We start from the raw sequence: 20,697 nt of genomic DNA on the forward strand, positions 1-20,697 counted from the left end.
GTCTTGTCCTCCTTATCCCAATCCCCGTTGATCGAATTCTATCTGATAATCCAAGTGCTCTCATCAATAAGAAAAAAAAAATCTGATAATCCCAGTGCTAGCAACCAACCCTGACATGGCGTGCAGGCCGGCCGTGTCCAACCCCTCCGCACTCACGCCGGCGCCGCGCCGATGCGTCGTCCTTGGCCGCAGCAGCACTAGGGGACGCGTTGACTGCTCCCTCCGCTCCAGCTCCGCGGGTGCGGTCAGACTCGGTGCGCGCCGCGCCCCTGCCGCCGCCTTCGTCGTCCGCGCGGCGGCTGCCGAGGTACGCGCGCCTCCCCCCACCTGGCAGTTCTGTGCTCGCTACTCATTCTGGGGGTTTGAATGTTCATTGTTCTGTTTATTTTGAGGTGAAAGCGAGAGCTTAGTATATCCATTCTCGATTACAATCACATGCGGTTACATGGTTGACATTCTTGGCTTGGGCTGCCGTCTGAGGGCTTTTGGAGGAAATCAAAATGTAGGAATTAGGAGTAGTATAGGAATTTGATAGGATGACACTTGCCATCCTAAGGAATCGACTTGCCTCGTTCCTACGCGTAAAATGAGCTTTGAGTGGACGCGGCCTCTTTTGGTTCATAGGATAGGATTATCGTAGGAATAGGAATCTTGTAGGAAATGAGATGACATGTATCTCAAATCCTATGAGTAGGAATAGGAAACAAGATGTCATTTGGTTGACACCAAAGGAATTTTTCTATTGAGTCTAGGCTCATTTTTATTTTCCTATGAAATGTGGAGGATAGGAACCAATCCTATGTAGGAATAGGAATCCATTCCTATGAACCAAAGGGCTCTAAAGGAAAAAATCCTATAAGAATCCTATCCTCTAGAAATCCTATGAAATTCCTACAAACCAAAGGAGGCCATAGTTTCCTCCAAAAACACAAGAAATGAGTAGTATTTCTACGAAATTCCTGTACGCATTTCCTACAAACCGAATGCATATATAGGAAATTTTCCTCCGGAATCCTTGTTCCTATGTTATTCCTACGAAAATCCTCCAAACCAAATGAGGTGGGTGGCAACGTTGCTCTCTATCAGCTTTCTGTATGTTAAGGGCCTCTTTGAGTCGCAGGATTTTCAAAATGCAGGAACAGGAAAAAATGTAGGAATAGTGTCATGTCCTCTTATATCCTATGGGATATGCAGTTCCTGTTCTAAACACTATCCCATGGGATACAAGAGGATATGACACACTTCTGCAAATCCCATAGGATATAAGAGGACCTGACACTCTATTCCTACATTTTTCCTGTTCCTGCATTTTGAAAATCCTGTGAATCAAAGAGGCCTATAGTACAAATGAATCCTATGAAAAAAATCCTAATGATTCCAATCCTACAAATCAAACGACCATCACAGGAAAAAATCCTAAGGATCCAAATCCTGTAAAAATCCTTTCAAATTCCTTTGTATCAAAGGAGCCCTATACGTTTGGAAAATCTCTCTAAGTTCTTCGTACAGCGCTCACCATTGCGATGGATTCTGCGTCCTCGCACTCAGCTCCCCGAGAACCGGCGCACAGTATGTCCGATCAGGGCAACTCCTTCCCAAAATGTCCGGACCAAGCGGTCCGGACACTTTTTTCCCTCCAACGCCATGCATCAAACATCCGGACGTCCGAATTATCAAAAACCTGAACCCAACCTGGGAGATTTGGGGGAAGTCCGGATAGTCCGCTTGCCCATTGTCAGTTGGACCACATGTCCTCACAACCAATGTGTTTTCTCCTCTAGGTCCGCCTGGCCCATCCTGTTGTACGCATTTGATGCTATTTGATGCATACGATTTGGATGACCGGCTCCACAATCGCTGTCCGTTGACATGTCTGGACGTGTCCGTGGACATTTGAGGTGTCTGTTTTGATGTTCAGCGTTGGAGTTGCCCCACTGGTCCTTTATTTTTCCGGAACGCGCAAGAGCATTGCGCGTCGTTTCATTAAGATAGAGGGAAAACAACCACATGTACCAGAAATCTACTGACATCAAAGATGAATCGATTACTCAGAACTTCCCTACTACAACCACACTGTCTCAGCCGCCAAGTGAGCAACCAGGGTCATTCCCTGTCGATGATGGGCGCGACCACAGTCGCAGACGCGGAGATCTAGCTTGTAATTTGCCTTGTCCTGTTGCTGCTTCTGCAGGGTGACTTGGATCTCCAGGCTAAGGTGACGAGCAAATGCTTCTTTGACGTCGAGATCGGCGGGGAACGCGCAGGCAAGGTGGTAATTGGACTCTTCGGCGAGGTCGTCCCCAGGACTGTTGATAACTTCCGCGCCTTGTGCACTGGTATAGCACGCTATTTTTTCAGATAAAAGACATCTATTAATGATGCCCAGTCTATAAAGACCAAGGTTCCAAAGTTTTAATTAGCAATCCTCGGTCCTCACTATTTAACGTCGACAACAAATTCGTAGGAGTTGCTAGTGTCAGTAAATGTGCTGAGTAGTATATATCTGGACTCAGATATTGTTGCTCTCTTTTTTATTGGGGCAGGAGACAAAGGTTATGGATACAAGGGCTGCTCCTTCCACCGAATTATCAAGGATTTCATGATTCAGGGCGGTGATTTCCAGAACAACAATGTAAGTACTATGTTCCCTGATAACTAGTCAGCTCACTTTATTCTGCACTCCTCCCTGTACACCATACATTCCAGTACAATCAAATTGTGAGCTTTGTTTCAGATGGTGTTTGTGCAGCATATGTCCATTCGCTTACAGGGTGCACAGATGTCTGTAATGTAGATTTTATATTCTTCAGGTCTGCAGAAATGACCCTTTGGAATTATGAATTTGGGTGCATTCTACTTCTATTTCACCAAGTCAACTAATAAAATGGATGGGGGAAATAGAGGATCCCGATCAATGCCATTGCAGAAACTAGTACTTTTCACCCAAGGGAGTGATTTAAGTCTTCAACAAGTACCACCCATGAAAAAGATGGCATAATAGAGTTATTTTAGCAGAAGAGTTGCCAGTTATTGTACCAGCTGCCTACAAGTTTACTGATATTTGGATTAAGTGAATGTACTAGGTCCTATCCTCTTCAGCACACTGAGTCTACACATCCCCTGGAGTCTGTGGTATCATGCAGTACCACTTCAGCTATTGATTTATGATATTCTCTAGTTAGTTAAGATGGGTTCTTAAATGTGTTAATTTATATTTATGCCAATATAATATGTTGAAGGGGCGTCGTACTATGACTGTATGGCTCATCCAATATTTATGAAAGTTAGATGAATACTGGCTAGTAGCCACAGTGGCTGCCTAGTATTGTGCCTCTGGTAGAACCCATCGGGGAGACCTGAGAGGCGGTGGTTTACCCTGCGGTGGCTGTTAGCTGTTTCGAGTCCACTTATCTCCAACCCGTGAACTTAGCGGATACTATCATAACACTGAATTCGCCGATTCGGCAGTTCGATCTATGATTTCACACTCATGGACGTTCGTATCACCTTAGGATGGCACAGCCTTAAGTTAAAGGCGAGGTTCAAAAGAGGAAAAGCTTGCAGTGTATACCAAGGCACCCAGAGACGAGTAAGGGCATATCAAGCAACGAAATGCTCCGGGGAGTTGGAAATAAGCATAGATCCAGAGATTCTCAAATAGGTCAACCTTTTAAACCGTCTGCTAAGTCCATGAGCAGGCAAGAGACAACCTGGCGAACTTAAACATCTTAGTAACCAGAGGAAAGAAAGCAAAATCGATTCCCGCAGCAGCGGCGTGCGAATGGGAGCAGCCTAAACTGTGAGAACAGGGTTGTGGGAGAGCAATACAAGGGTTGTGCTGCTAGGCTAAGCAGTTCTGCAACACAGCCTTTCCTAATGCAATTCATTTTTCCTATTGCTACTCCTCACCTCTTCACTTTTATGTCCCTTTCCTATGATAAGCTAAGTGACAAATCTACCACACAACAGTTTACCAGGCCAAGATTCTTCATTTTTATCCTTTCATGAGTTACATGTGTTGAGAAACTACCAAGGGCAAGGATGAAATTTGAACAATCAAATTGCTTAAACACACAAAAAAAGAAAGATAGACGATAATGTGTTGAGTATATAAGTTTGGAAGAGAACATGTTTAATTTCAAAATAGTAGTATTTCTGTTATGGATGCATCTAGGGAAAGTCTGGCAACTTTCTTAGTTCTGGGAAGCACTGCAATGCTAAGATAGTGTACAAAATAAATGTTAAAGTGGGTCGAAAAGCACCTTATGAAAGACAAGTGAAGTTCATCATAATCTAGGTTTGGAGTTCAGTGACTTATTTATCAGCAAACTTGTTTCTGTGACAAGGTAACAGACTTTTTCACTTGTTAGGTGCTAAGGATTTTTTGGTGACCGCAGGGTACTGGTGGGAGAAGTATTTATGGTGAATGCTTTGATGATGAAAATTTTACATGTAAGTGGTTTTATACTGCACATTATCTTTGAATGAACTTTCCACTTTATAACCTTGGCCTTTTCGCCGCACTTCTGATTTATGGACTGAAGCTTCATTGATTTGCATAGAGTTGTGTATTGAATTTTTTGCCTGCAATAGGTTCAGTTTTAGTTCAGTAGTAGTTAAATTGAAAGTTTCTATTTCTTACCCCTTTTTCAGTAAAGCATGTTGGTCCTGGTGTACTAAGCATGGCCAACGCTGGCCCTGACACAAATGGAAGTCAGTTTTTCATTTGCACTGTGAAGGTAAGAAATCCTTAATATTCAATATGGTAGGATCATTTTTAGGTCGCTATTTGCTAAACTCTTCGCTTTCAGAGTCATATATGGTAGTAATAAGTAAAGGCTTTAGTGTTCGAAAGTATCTGCAAACTATGAACAGAGGGGTACATTTCTATCCCTATTTTGTGTTCGATCAATACCATTGAGATTTATTTACTAGCCCTAGGTATTACTTCCAAGTTCAGACACTTGAAAATGGGGGTATTTTTCTGTATTGACAGAACTGAAATCAGTGTTGTAATACCCCACTAACAAATTAGCTTCACAAAAACCATTACTCCCTTTTGTATACCAGAAAAGGAGTAGGATGTGGTTTAGATTCCTGATCCTGACAGAAAACTTTAATCCTTCAATCCGCTCCCTAAATTTCTTTGTAAGATTGTTTGTGCCCACAAAAACACTTACACCCAAAGTAACAATTGACGATACTTGAATTCTTGTTTCTAAAATAGTGTGTCTTCAGCAGAGAGGCATAAAGTCACAATCATTGCAGTAGTCCAAAGTGTGTAAGGGCATGTACAATGGTTAATAAAACCGCCCTATCTTAAATCTGCCACGTAATCTAGAAATGAAAATAAAAACTATGATGTATAATGGTTATCATTTAGTCTTATCTCCAGTGGTGGAGCTGCTACACTATCAAAGGTGGGCGGGCCAATACAAAGGAAATCCACTATTTTTTCTTTCACAGCTCAGTCTACTCTGAATCCTCCACTGCATTTGCTACTGGCTGGGCGGGCCTTGTCCTATTTTTGTTACACGTAGCTCCGCCGGTGCTTATCTCTATAGTAACTAAATATGTTGTCAGAGATATTGTTCCTAAGAGATAATCTCTTAATTAAGAGAAGACAATCCCTTTTTTCTGATTTCTCGTTCCTCCACCTCATCATTTATCATATGTGGCACAGCATCATTGTACACGTCCTAATATTTCATCATCTTATTGTTTTCAGAACTTCATTTTAGGTTACTACTTGATTCTTTATAGCTGTTAGAGCTGTTGAAAAGTGCACCTTCCACATTTCTTTAAGTTTCCCACAATATGTGGTGAAAAAGGCACATTCCGTATTACAGCTGTATAGGTTCTCCCATTCATCACATTTTACATGTCATCGCCATGCCATTTTCAAAAACAATTCTCTTACACGCACCAAGATGTGTGCCATTTTGTATTAGAAGAAGAACGCCAAGATGGTACAAAGCTTAAATGATAAACCTGCCAAAGTCGAAAAGAAGAGAATGGGAAATTAAGCTAGCGAGTAATGGGAAAGGACAGATTGTACTGGCCCTCTTTCCGAGTAACCACAGGATGGCTCCGCTCCCACCCTCTAGCTCCTCCAAGCCCCCGCTGCCTGCCGCCGACGCCCCCGCCGGCCGGCCGCCTCCCAGCCCCCCCCCCCCCCCACCCTCTGCCATGGAATCACCTGGTGCTGCCCTTGTCGACCGTCGGGCGACCCTCTCCGGCGAGCGCGTGTCCTCCGGTGACCGCAGGCTCAGCTCGGAGGGAGAGCGAGTCCTCGGCGCGCTCGTACAGGGACGCCGCCCTCACCCTGCCGGCCGCTGCTGCCTCGCCGGCACCTGGGGCCCTTGGCCGCGCCGCGCTAGTTGCCCGCGTGCCCGCCAGGCAACGCCTTGGACCCCGCTCGGAAGTCCACCGCGTCTCAGGCGGAGCTGTGCTCGACGCTGATGGGTTCCGCAGCCGCGACGCAGGAACCGCCACCGCCGCCCGCGCTAGGACGGCACCCCCAGTTCCTCGCCTCCCCGCCGCCGCAGCTCGTCACCGGAGGAGATTGCTGGGCTGTGTTTTCGCTGCCTCGACCACCACCACCGGGTGAGGGACTGCACCAACGACGTCTGGTGCAGGCGCTGCCTCACCTCTGGCCACGAATCCCGTGACTGCGACTACCGGCGCCACGGCGACGCGCGGCCTCCTCGTGATGCCCCAGGCAGGGACGGCCCGCCCCCAGTGCGCCGCCGCGCACCCACCCCCGGCACCACCTGCGCTTCCCCAGCTGGCCCCGGCTCCCCCGCCGCGGCCCGACGTGCCCGTGCGTGTCATCATGGCGCAATCCACGGAGATGGAGGAGGCTGAGCGGGTCCTTGGCCGCGCAATGGTGGCCTCCATCACCGGCAACAGGCCGCAGGTGATCGCGGCTGAGGTGGCCGAACTGCTCTACCGCTCCCTCGAGCTATTCGAAGGCGATTTCACCGTCCACGAGCACCACCCCGAAGACTTCCTCATCCTCTTCTCCACCTTGGACACCATGCGCCGGCTCAGCGAGCATTTCATCAGCTCGCCGCGCTTCGCGCTGTCACTACGACCATGGTGCAAGCTCGCGCATGCCGGCGCCGGCGTGTTCGAACACCGCGTCGAGCTCGAGCTTCGTGGCATTCCCGCCCAAGCCTGGCATCTTTCCACCGCCGAGCACGTCCTCGGGGAGAGCTGCTGGATCAAGAGGTTACATTCCCGCACGCGCTCTCGCGCGGACCTGGCCGTCTCCGCCTATCCGGCCGTGTGCATGACCCTGCCGACGTTCGCCGCGCTGCCATCCTAGAGATCGTCGAGCTCCTGCCGTCTCGTGTGCCCTCGGAGGCGCCGGTGGTCAGGGCGCTCACGTATCCCATCTCCATCGTGCTCGTACGTGCGACCCCGCTCGGAGCGCCCCCTCCCGGTGCCCAGGCCAATAACGACGACCCCGGCTGCGATGGCGCCGGCAATGGGCATGGCCAGGGCCAGGGCTCCGGACCTGGTCGGGCGCGGCGCCGTGGTCGGAAGCGCAGGCAGACTAACGCTGCGTCGGACGGCCGGGCCGACGGCATGGCCATGGACGCGTTCGCCTGGCACGCCGTCGACCGCTCAGGACAGGCCGACGGGACGAACACGGTGACCTCCTGGCCCCGGCCGGCGGCGGCGGTGGCGGTGTTGCCCGCCTTGCCGACGCGGGATGGCATGTTGTCATGGCCGGGTCAGTTGGGCCCCGTTCGTTCTCGTCACCGAGCCAAAAGAGGAAAAAGAGGGAAAAGAAGGGCCCCGCAAAGGCAGGCTTTGGAAGCAGGCCTGACGCATGCGGCCGTCGAGCCCGCTGACGACGCCACGACGGTTGTGCCGAGGCCAGCTGACGAACTCACACTGGTCGCTGGTGCACAGGAGAGCCCCGGAATTTCAAACACCGGCTCCCCCATGATCCCGAGGACGATTCCGCCGGTCCCACCCCTGCCGCTGCTGATCCAACGCCGTGTCGGGATCTTGCCCTTTTGGGCCAGGTCCCAGATTGCAGCCCGTTGCGCCAGTTTGTTCAGGAGAGCCAGGATCGCCTGCCGCCTTGCCGGGGCAAAGTGGCATCCCGCCCGCTCCTGTCGCCCGGGCGGGCCCAGGAATCTCCGCTGACCAGCCACCGCAGCCCCACGATCGCGCCGCGACGGTTTCGGCGGGAAGAGGCGTCCTCGTTGCCGCCTCCCTCGCCATCCTGCCCGCGCCCGAGCCCTCCTTTGAAGTTGGGGTCCCCCCCCCCTCCCACGACTGCTGTTGGGCCAAATGCGGATGGGCCGCCAACAGCCGAGCCCACACCTCCTGCGTCGACGCCCCCAGTGGCCGCTGTCGGGCCCCCCGTCACTGGATCACCGGTGCCCAAAGCCGAGCCGGATGAGCCGGCCCCCCTCGAGCGCTACTCCTGGACCGGAGTAGTGCACGAGTGGGTCAGCGCTCCGCCGATCTGGCTCGGGGCGACGGAGAAGCAGGAGGCGGCCTACCTCGACCATTGGCGCCGCGTTCGGCTGGCCGAGGAGCGCCGGGAGGGTGAGCGCCTGCATATGCTCGAGCGCGAGGCCGAAGAGGAGGCGCGCCAGGCCGAGGGAGCGGCGGTGCAGCCCGACATCGCCGCCCTCTGGAACACGGCGTTCCCCTGGGCCGGACCTGCGCCGACGCTGATTGACCTCACCGGCCCCGACGCAGACGCCGACGAGGACGCCTAGGGCTGCGTGTCGTCTAGTTTTTAGTTTTTTAATGTTAATTAACATAATGTGGACTTTTGCCGGTCTTCGTGACCGGCTTTTATGTTTAACTAAATGCATGTTAAAAAAAATTGGCACGCCGACAAAATGGGTCGGGCTAGCGTTGGGCGCTCGCGCCGACCCAAACACAGCGCCGGACGTTTGTGTCCGCCGGGCCAACCCAAACGGACAAAAAGCGGACAAAAGCGCCGTCCGTTTGGGTCGGCCCGTTGAAGTTGCTCTAAATTCCCTATCTTTCCAATGCAATGAAATGCAAAGGCTATTTGCGTTTTCTCGAAAAAGAAATTAAGCTAGCGAAGCCTAAAAACTGCCAAAGATGAGGAAAGGAAGCGAAAATAAGGCAAAATGAGACCAAAGCCCTACTATTACTGCTGCCTATGGCAGGCCAGGAGGATGTCGTGTGAAACAGCAGCCTCCTCAGCACCTTGCGGTCGGCTAGCTTGCACACTGTTCCACATCCGGCTAGATACTTTCGGCCAAGGGATTGCAATCCAGATTTGTGCTGTTGAAGATGCAGCCATTGTGCCGCCGCCAATTTTGCAAGATGGTGAGCAGAGTTAGCGACCGGCCCCCCTTAGCCTGGGCACTTGTATGCTCGGCGGCGATTCCCAGCCAGTGATAGTATAACTTAATAACCACTTGGGATGGTAGATTTGTAGTGCGTTTATCAATGTATAAACAAGACAAAATGCAGGAGATTAGATTGGATAGGATAACTTATGAGGAATAAATTATCCCCAGCCAATTGAAGAATTTCCCTGTTTGTTTTATCCGCAAGAACCTTTACGTTGAGATTTTCTTTGTGCTTATTCTGACTCAAAATAATGGAATGCTTTTCTCAGACACCATGGTTGGACGACCGTCATGTTGTGTTTGGACATGTGTTGGAGGGCATGGACGTTGTGAGGGAGCTTGAATCGCAAGAAACCAGCAGGTCCGATATTCCCAAGCAGCCCTGTCGAATTGTGGATTGTGGTGAGCTGCCCTTGGACGGCTGATGAGTAGGTCAATAGCTCAGGGTTCAGGGTTGCCTCACATATCCTTCTTTTCTTTCTGCGGCTATAATCTCTGGGGAAAGGGTTACTTGAATCTCCAGCCAGCTAGTCGACTTTTTTTGAGTAAAGAAATCTTATGAGACCTTGTTTTGTTTCACGGCTGTAATATTGTTGCAGGGAAAACAGTACAGTATTCATATGGTAAACTGAAATAATGCCATGTGTTTAAACATGATTTACTCTTTCTCTGCCATGTGAATCGGAAGTCTTTCCTGTGTCGGATTTAGAGCATAGAATCCCATTTGGTGGCAAAATATGTGTTGACGACACGGAGGTACGCTTAGAGTGTGCTTCAAGTCGAGATGTTATGAAAAATGATAAAGTTTGACCAAATAAAAGTTGGTTGAAATTTATGGTTACCGGTTAGTCTTCTTTCTCCTTTATGGTTGAAATGAGTTGATTGAAAATGTTGAAATTTAGCCAAATCAAATAAGGGTCATTGGCAATTTAGCCAAATCGTGGGCGATGAAGGTGACATCATGATTTTACCAATGTTGAAAATGTTGAAATTTAGCCAAATCGTGGGCGATGAAGGTGACATCATGATTTTACTCATGTCCAGGTCACCGGATGGATAATAGCCCTACGCCCTGAAATGAAAATTACCCTAGATTAAACACTGACTGCCATTGGCAATTTTGGATCAAACAAATTACCATAGATTAAACACTGGTTTTCAAAGAATCGGCATCACAAATGTGAAAAAGAGCAACAGGAAGACTAGGCAGAAAATTAATGGGGAGGGGGCGGTTAAAAATTCAAAAAAAAAAAACGTCACCACATGATTAATTGCTGCCAGATACTTGCAAAAAAAAAAGCAAATGTTTGTCTCGCGCTCTGCAGTGGTGTTTTTTTTAGAGAGAAGAGAAACTCTGCGGTGGTGTTTGTGTCAGTTGTCTGGCGTGTGTGTTTGTCCCTTGGTGGGCCAGGTTTGCATTTGTGTTCATCCGGCATGGCCTTTTTTGTGTTTTATGGGTTATATGGGCTGCGTGCGTTGCTCCACCTGTTGTCGTGGGCTGCTATCTTTTTTTCCTTTTTTTTCAACGAAGTGTGGCAGAGCGGAAGAAGAACTGACCGAGGCCGTCAACATTTCCGTCCTCCCAGCTGTGAATTCTTTCCTTGCCTCAACAAACAAGCTGTGAATTTTAAGGCTCTTGAGTGAGCCAGATTCGTTATGTGCCAGAATATCAAGAGCAAAATATTTTTCAGAGGGCAACCTCCTTACGTGCAGCTTAAAGAAGGGCAGCTCTGACACCTGACAGAGCATTTGGAGTGGTATTCAGACCTTCAAGAGAGGTCATATATAGAGAGTAGGAGATGAGTCTCAAATAAATATATGGGAGGACTCTTGGGTACCAAGCAGCCCCACTCGGAAAGTCATGACACCAAGGGCGAACATTGTAATTACCAAGGTGTCGGAACTCATTGATGCGGATAATAGAGCTTGGGATGAACAGCTAATTAATGATCTGTTTTGGCCAATTGATGCACAAGTATCCTCAACATTCCTTTGGCTCTAGGGATGATGGATGATTTTGTTTTTTGGCATTTTAACATAAGCGGAAATTTTACGGTGAGGTCAGCGTATCATGAAGAATAGGAACACCAACACGGACGAAAGTTGAGGATGACAAATTCGATACAAGCCTCAAGTACTAGTCCAGTTTGGAGGACCATTTGGAAACTACGTGTGCCTTCAAAAGTGAAAATTCATGTGTGAAAAACTTTGCTTGGAGCTCTTCCATGTCAAGGAGTCTTAGCGAACAGACATATAATTTTGAGTTCCCAATGCCCCTTATGCAGTTCAGATTATGAAAGCATCCGACATGCTTTATTCTTGTGCCCTCGTGTACAGGAGGTGTGGCGTTTACTAGGTATGGTAGCGGTGGTGAATGAGGTGTGCATGGCGGAAAGAGAGGGTGGCTCGGTGATGGCTGACCTCCTCTTGTCCAAGAATCCAATTAAGGCATTGGTTAATGATGTTCAGCGCAATGACCTTGTTGCCACAGCTGTGTGGTACTTGTGGTGGGAACGACGCAGATATACACACGGCGAGCAACTGTACGAGCCTACCAGATCGGCACAAACAATATCGACACTCGCAAAAAATTACTCAAGAGCAAAATTCAAGCACAACAGAATTAGGAGACATGGCTGGGAGAAACCACCAGAGGGCACAATCAAGCTGAATGTGGACGCAGGTTTCGACATTGACAGTGGCACTGGCGCTACAGGTGCTATACTTCGAGACCACTCCGGTTTCTTTGTGGCGGCATCTTGCAGCAATATCCCTTTTGTTGAAGAAGCGGCTACGACGGAAGCACGAGGCTTAAGAGATGGACTTCTCCCCGCAAGTGAAACCGGATGCAACAAGATATGCGTAGAAGGTGATTGCATGGAAGTCATTGAAATCATGCAAAACGGAGGAAATTCGCTTGGACCGGCAGCAACAATTTACCAAAAAAGGCTTTCGCCCCGCTTTATAAATAAAGCAACCACCAAGCACAGAGTATCAGGTAACAACAGAACACACAACACAACAACACGATGCCACCGCAGACAAGGTCCAGCACGCACACACAGACCAACATACACAGACCCAAGTTCCGCTGTGGGCATAGCATAACAAGCCCAACACAGACTCACAACGGAACACCCCTAGACGGCGGTGGCGGCGGCGACGAGAAGACGACAAACTAATATGGTTCTGTTGATGGCCGGGGAAGCGGTGGAGCCAACCGGAGAGCCATCGCGCGAAGCTAGGTGATGATGGAGGTGATGGCGTCTCTCTCCCTGGGACGGCTAAGCGGCCGCAAAGCTGCAAGTAACCAGACCATTTGAACAAAGCGTCAGTAGCACGACGAAGAGGAATACACTGAATCACAAGTTTATTCCTAACAGTCCATAGCATCCAGGCAAGAACCCCAATGGTCAGCCACCTAATGTGGCGCAACACGGGGGGGGGGGGGGGGGTCGCCTGGAGTTCGGCAAAGAGAGCGGGGAAGTTGTTATGGTCCCAGCTTCCACCCACAATCTTGCGGAAACAGCTCCATAGGAACTGCGCGGACACGCAGGTGAAGAAGATATGGTTCGAATCTTCTTTAGGCCCACAGAGCGGGCAACGCCCATCACCAGGGCCATTGCGCTTCAGAACCTCTACGCCAGATGGAAGGCGGTCGCGAATCCATTGCCACAAGAATGTCCTAATTTTTAGGGGAAGGCGGATCTCCCAAATGGAGGAGAGCGCCTCATGGCCGAGCGAAGGGGCGATGGCCAGGTAGAGTGATTTGGTGGAGAATTGACCAGACGGCTCGAGGCTCCATCTCGCGCGGTCATCATCTGTCATGAGATCAGGCTCATGGAGAGCAATACAGTCAAGCAACTCCTGCCAGTCCGCATTCTTAGCCGGACCAAAAGGCCTCTGGAACGCGAGCCGCCCTAAGTCAATAAGGGCGGTCGCCACGGAGATCTGTGAGGCAACCGTGATGGAGAACAGGTCCGGAAAGCGAGCCGCAAGGGGCGTGTCACTAGTCCAGCGATCAAACCAGAACAGCGTGGCGGTGCCGGAACCAATCTCGATCGAGGTCCCGATCCGGAGGACAGGGAGGAGCTGAATGATGGATTGCCAGAACTGGGAGCCCCCAGATCGCTGGCAGAAGGCGAGAGGCTGGCCGCGGAGGTTGTTGGAAATATGCCCTAGAGGCAATAATAAAATGGTTATTATTATATTTCTTTGTTCATGATAATTGTCTATTGTTCATGCTATAATTGTGTTATCCGGAAATCGTAATACATGTGTGAATACATAGACCACAACACGTCCCTAGTGAGCCTCTAGTTGACTAGCTCGTTGATCAAAGATAGTCATGGTTTCCTGACTATGGACATTGGATGTCATTGATAACGGGATCACATCATTAGGAGAATGATGTGATGGACAAGACCCAATCCTAAGCATAGCTCAAAGATCGTGTAGTTCATTTGTTGTAGCTTTTCCGAATGTCAAGTATCATTTCCTTAGACCATGAGATTGTGCAACTCCGGGATACCGTATGAGTGCTTTGGGTGTGCCAAACGTCACAACGTAACTGGGTGACTATAAAGGTACACTACAGGTATCTCCGAAAGTGTCTGTTGGGTTGGCACGAATCGAGACTGGGATTTGTCACTCCGTATGACGGAGAGGTATCTCTGGGCCCACTCGGTAATGCATCATCATAATGAGCTCAATGTGACCAAGTGGTTGATCACGGGATCATGCATTACGGTACGAGTAAAGTGACTTGCCGGTAACGAGATTGAACGAGGTATTGGGATACCGACGATCGAGTCTCGGGCAAGTAACGTACCGATTGACAAAGGGAATTGTACACAGATTGATTGAATCCTCGACATCGTGGTTCATCCGATGAGATCATCGAGGAGCATGTGGGAGCCAACATGGGTATCCAGATCCCGCTGTTGGTTATTGACCGGAGAGTCGTCTCGGTCATGTCTGCGTGTCTCCCGAACCCGTAGGGTCTACACACTTAAGGTTCGGTGACGCTAGGGTTGTTGAGATATTAGTATACGGTAACCCGAAAGTTGTTCGGAGTCCCAGATGAGATCCCGGACGTCACGAGGAGTTCCGGAATGGTCCGGAGGTGAAGATTTATATATAGGAAGTCAAGTTTCGGCCATCGGGAAAGTTTCGGGGGTAATCGATATTGTACCGGGACCACCGGAAGGGTCCCAGGGGTCCACCGCGTGGGGCCACCTATCCCGGAGGGCCCCATGGGCTTAAGTGGGAGGGGAACCAGCCCCTAGTGGGCTGGTGCGCCCCCCTTGGGCCTCCCCCTGCGCCTAGGGTTGGAAACCCTAGGGGTGGGGCGCCCCACTTGGCTTGGGGGGCAAGCCACCCCCTTGGCCGCCGCCCCCCTTTTGGAGATTGGATCTCCTAGGGCCGGCGCCTAGGGACCCTATATATAGTGGGGGGAGGGAGGGCAGCCGCACCCTAGCCCCTGGCCTCTCCCTCTCCCTCCCGTGACACCTCTCCTTCTCGCAGTGCTCGGCGAAGCCCTGCCAAGATCGCCGTAGTTTCCACCACCACGCCATCGTGCTGCTGGATCTCCATCAACCTCTCCTTCCCCCTTGCTGGATCAAGTTGGAGGAGATGTCTTCCCAACCGTACGTGTGTTGAACACGGAGGTGTCGTCCGTTCGGCGCTAGGTCATCGGTGATTTGGATCACGACGAGTACGACTCCATCAACCACGTTCTCTTGAACGCTTCCGCGCGTGATCTACAAGGGTATGTAGATGCACTCCTCTCTCCCTCGTTGCTAGATGACTCCATAGATTGATCTTGGTGATGCGTAGAAAATTTTAAAATTCTGCTATGTTCCCCAACAGTGGCATCATGAGCTAGGTCTATGCGTAGTTTCTATGCACGAGTAGAACACAAAGCAGTTGTGGGCGTTGATATTGTCAATTTACTTGTCGTTACTAGTCTTATCTTGATTCGGCGGCATCGTGGGATGAAGCGGCCCGGACCGACCTTACACGTACGCTTACGTGAGACTGGTTCCACCGACTGACATGCACTAGTTGCATAAGGTGGCTAGCGGGTGTCTGTCTCTCCCACTTTAGTCGGATCAGATTCGATGAAAAGGGTCCTTATGAAGGGTAAATAGAAATTGGCATATCACGTTGTGGTTTTCGCGTAGGTAAGAAACATTCTTGCTAGAAACCTATAGCAGCCACGTAAAAACTTGCAACAACAATTAGAGGACGTCTAACTTGTTTTTGCAGCATATGCCTTGTGATGTGATATGGCCAAAAGGATGTGATGAATGATATATGTGATGTATGAGATTGATCATGTTCTTGTAATAGGAATCACGATTTGCATGTCGATGAGTATGACAACCGGCAGGAGCCATAGGAGTTGTCTTAATTTATTTATGACATGCGTGTCAACATAAACGTCATGTAATTACTTTACTTTATTGCTAAAGCGTTAGCCATAGTAGTAGAAGTAATAGATGACGAGACAACTTCAAGAAGACACGATGATGGAGATCATGATGATGGAGATCATGGTGTCATGCCGGTGAAAACGATGATCACGAAGCCCCGAAGATGGAGATCAAAAGGAGCAAATGATATTGGCCATATCATGTCACTATTTGATTGCATGTGATGTTTATCATGTTTTACATCTTATTTGCTTAGAACGACGGTAGCTTAAATAAGATGATCCCTCGTAATAATTTCAAGAAAGTGTTCCCCCTACATGTGCACCGTTGCGAAGGTTCGTTGTTCCGAAGCACCACGTGATGATCGGGTGTGATAGATTCTAACGTTCGAATACAACGGGTGTAAGCCAGATTTACACACGCAATACACTTAGGTTGACTTGACGAGCCTAGCATGTATAGACATGGCCTCGGAACACGGAAGACCGAAAGGTCGAGCATGAGTCGTATAGAAGATACGATCAACATGAAGATGTTCGCCGATGTTGACTAGTACGTCTCACGTGATGATCGGACACGGCCTAGTTAACTCGGATCATGTTTCACTTAGATGACTAGAGGGATGTCTATCTGAGTGGGAGTTCATTGAATAATTTGATTAGATGAACTTAATTATCATGAACTTAGTCTAAAATCTTTACAATATGTCTTGTAGATCAAATGGCCCACGTTGTCCTCAACTTCAACGCGTTCCTAGACAAAACCAAGCTGAAAGATGATGGCAGCAACTATACGGACTGGATCCGGAACCTGAGGATCATCCTCATAGCTGCCAAGAAAGATTATGTCCTAGAAGCACCGCTAGGTGATGCACCCATCCCAGAGAACCAAGACGTTATGAACGATTGGCAGTCATGTGCTGATGATTACTCCCTCGTTTAGTGCGGCATGCTTTACAGCTTAGAACCGTGGCTCCAAAAGCGTTTTGAGAGACACAGAGCATATGAGATGTTCGAAGAGCTGAAAATGGTTTTCCAAGCTCATGCCCGGGTCGAGAGATATGAAGTCTCCGACAAGTTCTTCAGTTGTAAGATGGAGGAAAATAGTTCTGTCAGTGAGCACATACTCAAAATGTCTGGGTTGCATAACCGCTTGACTCAGCTGGGAGTTAATCTCCCGGATGACGCGGTCATTGACAGAATCCTTCAGTCGCTTCCACCGAGCTACAAGAGCTTCGTGATGAACTTCAATATGCAGGGGATGGAAAAGACCATTCCTGAGGTATATTCAATGCTGAAATCAGCAGGGGTGGAAATCAAAAAGGAACATCAAGTGTTGATGGTGAATAAAACCACTAAGTTCAAGAAAGGCAAGGGTAAGAAGAACTTCAAGAAGGACGGCAAGGGAGTTGCCGCGCCCGGTAAGCAAGCTGCCGGGAAGAAGTGAAAGAATGGACCCAAGCCTGAGACTGAGTGTTTTTATTGCAAGGGAAGTGGTCACTGGAAGCGGAACTTCCCCAAATACTTAGCGGACAAGAAGGCCAGCAACACTAAAGGTATATGTGATATACATGTAATTGATGTGTACCTTACCAGTACTCGTAGTAGCTCCTGGGTATTTGATACCGGTGCGGTTGCTCACATTTGTAACTCAAAACAGGAGCTGCGGAATAAGCGGAGACTGGCGAAGGACGAGGTGACGATGCGCGTCGGGAATGGTTCCAAGGTCGATGTGATCGCCATCGGCACGCTGCCTCTACATTTACCTACGGGATTAGTTTTAAACCTCAATAATTGTTATTTAGTGCCAGCTTTGAGCATGAACATTGTATCAGGATCTCGTTTAATTCGAGATGGCTACTCATTTAAATCCGAGAATAATGGTTGTTCTATTTATATGAGAGATATGTTTTATGGTCATGCTCCGCTGGTGAATGGTTTATTCTTAATGAATCTCGAGCGTAATGTTACACATATTCATAGTGTGAATACCAAAAGATGTAAGGTTGATAATGATAGTCCCACATACTTGTGGCACTGCCGCCTTGGTCACATAGGTGTCAAACGCATGAAGAAGCTCCATGCCGATGGACTTTTGGAGTCTCTTGATTACGAATCATTTGACACGTGTGAACCATGCCTCATGGGTAAAATGACCAAGACTCTGTTCTCAGGAACAATGGAGCGAGTAACCAACTTATTGGAAATCATACATACTGATGTGTGCGGTCCAATGAGTGTTGAGGCTCGCGGTGGCTATCGTTATGTTCTCACCCTCACTAATGACTTGAGTAGATATGGGTATGTCTACTTAATGAAACACAAGTCTGAGACCTTTGAAAAGTTCAAGGAATTTCAGAGTGAGGTTGAGAATCAACGTGACAAGAAAATCAAGTTCTTGCGATCAGATCGTGGGGGAGAATACTTGAGTCACGAATTTGGCACACACTTAAGGAAATGTGGAATAGTTTCACAACTCACGCCGCCTGGAACACCTCAGCGTAATGGTGTGTCCGAACGTCGTAATCGCACTCTATTGGATATGGTGCGATCTATGATGTCTCTTACTGATTTACCGCTGTCATTTTGGGGCTATGCTTTAGAGACTACCGCATTCACTTTAAATAGGGCTCCGTCGAAATCCGTTGAGACGACACCGTATGAATTATGGTTTGGGAAGAAACCTAAGCTGTCGTTTCTAAAAGTTTGGGGATGCGATGCTTATGTCAAGAAACTTCAACCTGAAAAGCTCGAACCCAAATCGGAAAAATGCGTCTTCATAGGATACCCTAAAGAAACTATTGGGTATACCTTCTACCTCAGATCCGAAGGCAAGATCTTTGTTGCCAAGAATGGATCCTTTCTAGAGAAAGAGTTTCTCTCAAAAGAAATAAGTGGGAGGAAAGTAGAACTTGACGAAGTATTACCTCTTGAACCGGAGAGTGGCGCAGCTCAGGAAATTGTTCCTGAGGTGCCTGCACCGACTAGAGAGGAAGTTAATGATGATGATCATGAAACTTTAGATCAAGTTGCTACTGAACTTCGTAGGTCCACAAGAACACGTTCCGCACCACAGTGGTACGGCAACCCTGTCTTGGAAATCATGTTGTTAGACAACGGTGAACCTTCGAACTATGAAGAAGCGATGGCGGGCCCAGATTCCGACAAATGGCTGGAAGCCATGAAATCCGAGATCCATGTATGAAAACAAAGTATGGACTTTGACTGACTTGCGCGATGATCGGCGAGCCATAGAAAATAAATGGATCTTTAAGAAGAAGACAGACGCGGATGGTAATGTAACCATCTATAAAGCTCGGCTTGTCGCTAAGGGTTATCGACAAGTTCAAGGGGTTGACTACGATGAGACTTTCTCACCCGTAGCGAAGCTGAAGTCCGTCCGAATCATGTTAGCAATTGCCGCATTCTATGATTATGAGATATGGCAAATGGACGTCAAAACGGCATTCCCTAATGGTTTCCTTAAGGAAGAATTGTATATGATGCATCCGGAAGGTTTTGTCGATCCTAAGAATGCTGACAAGGTGTGGAAGCTCCAATGCTCGATTTATGGGCTGGTGCAAGCATCTCGGAGTTGGAACATTCGTTTTGATGATATGATCAAAGCGTTTGGGTTTACGCAGACTTATGGAGAAGCATGCATTTACAAGAAAGTGAGTGGGAGCTCTATAGCATTTCTCATATTGTATGTGGATGACATACTGTTGATGGGAAATGATATAGAATTCTTGGAAAGTATAAAGCCTACTTGAACAAGTGTTTTTCAATGAAGGATCTTGGAGAAGCTGCTTATATATTAGGCATCAAGATCTATAGAGATAGATCGAGACGCCTCATTGGTCTTTCACAGAGTACGTACCTTGACAAGATATTGAAGAAGTTCAAAATGGATCAGTCAAAGAAGGGGTTCTTGCCTGTATTGCAAGGTACGAGATTGAGCACGGCTCAATGCCTGACCACGGCAGAAGATAGAGAAAAGATGAGTGTCGTCCCCTATGCCTCGGCCATAGGGTCTATCATGTATGCTATGCTGTGTACCAGACCTGATGTAAACCTTGCCGTAAGTTTGGTAGGAAGGTAGCAAAGTAATTGAAGGAAATATGCCCTAGAGGCAATAATAAAGTTATTATTTATTTCCTTATAATCATGATAAATGTTTATTATTCATGCTAGAATTGTATTAACCGGAAACATAATACATGTGTGAATACATAGACAAACAAAGTGTCACTAGTATGCCTCTACTTGACTAGCTCGTTAATCAAAGATGGTTATGTTTCCTAACCATGAACAATGAGTTGTTATTTGATTAACGAGGTCACATCATTAGTTGAATGATCTGATTGACATGACCCATTCCATTAGCTTAGCACCCGATCGTTTAGTATGTTGCTATTGCTTTTTCTTCATGACTTATACATGTTCCTATGACTATGAGATTATGCAACTCCCGTTTGCCGGAGGAACACTTTGGGTGCTACCAAACGTCACAACGTAACTGGGTGATTATAAAGGAGCATTACAGGTGTCTCCAAAGGTAGATGTTGGGTTGGCGTATTTCGAGATTAGGATTTGTCACTCCGATTGTCGGAGAGGTATCTCTGGGCCCTCTCGGTAATGCACATCACATAAGCCTTGCAAGCATTGCAACTAATGAGTTAGTTGCGAGATGATGTATTACGGAACGAGTAACGAGACTTGCCGGTAACGAGATTGAACTAGGTATTGGATACCGACGATCGAATCTCGGGCAAGTAACATACCGATGACAAAGGGAACAACGTATGTTGTTATGCAGTCTGACCGATAAAGATCTTCGTAGAATATGTAGGAGCCAATATGGGCATCCAGGTCCCGCTATTGGTTATTGACCGGAGACAT

The 20,697-nt window shown here is 48.1% G+C and overlaps 1 protein-coding gene across 1 annotated transcript; it reads left to right on the forward strand.

The window, feature by feature from the left end:
* On the forward strand, window positions 1-10,016 carry LOC125531494 (uncharacterized). The gene is made up of 6 exons (XM_048695886.2): window positions 1-307; window positions 2,192-2,336; window positions 2,544-2,632; window positions 4,398-4,452; window positions 4,654-4,739; window positions 9,629-10,016. The coding sequence occupies exons 1-6, from the start codon at window positions 116-118 to the stop codon at window positions 9,782-9,784; spliced, it is 723 nt and encodes a 240-aa protein (XP_048551843.1). The 5' UTR covers window positions 1-115; the 3' UTR covers window positions 9,785-10,016.
* Window positions 10,017-20,697: the final 10,681 nt, after the last annotated feature.

Source organism: Triticum urartu, chromosome 3A, assembly GCF_056163025.1.
Source record: "Triticum urartu cultivar PI428250 chromosome 3A, HENAU_Tu73, whole genome shotgun sequence".
Classification (NCBI taxonomy): Eukaryota; Viridiplantae; Streptophyta; class Magnoliopsida; order Poales; family Poaceae; genus Triticum; species Triticum urartu.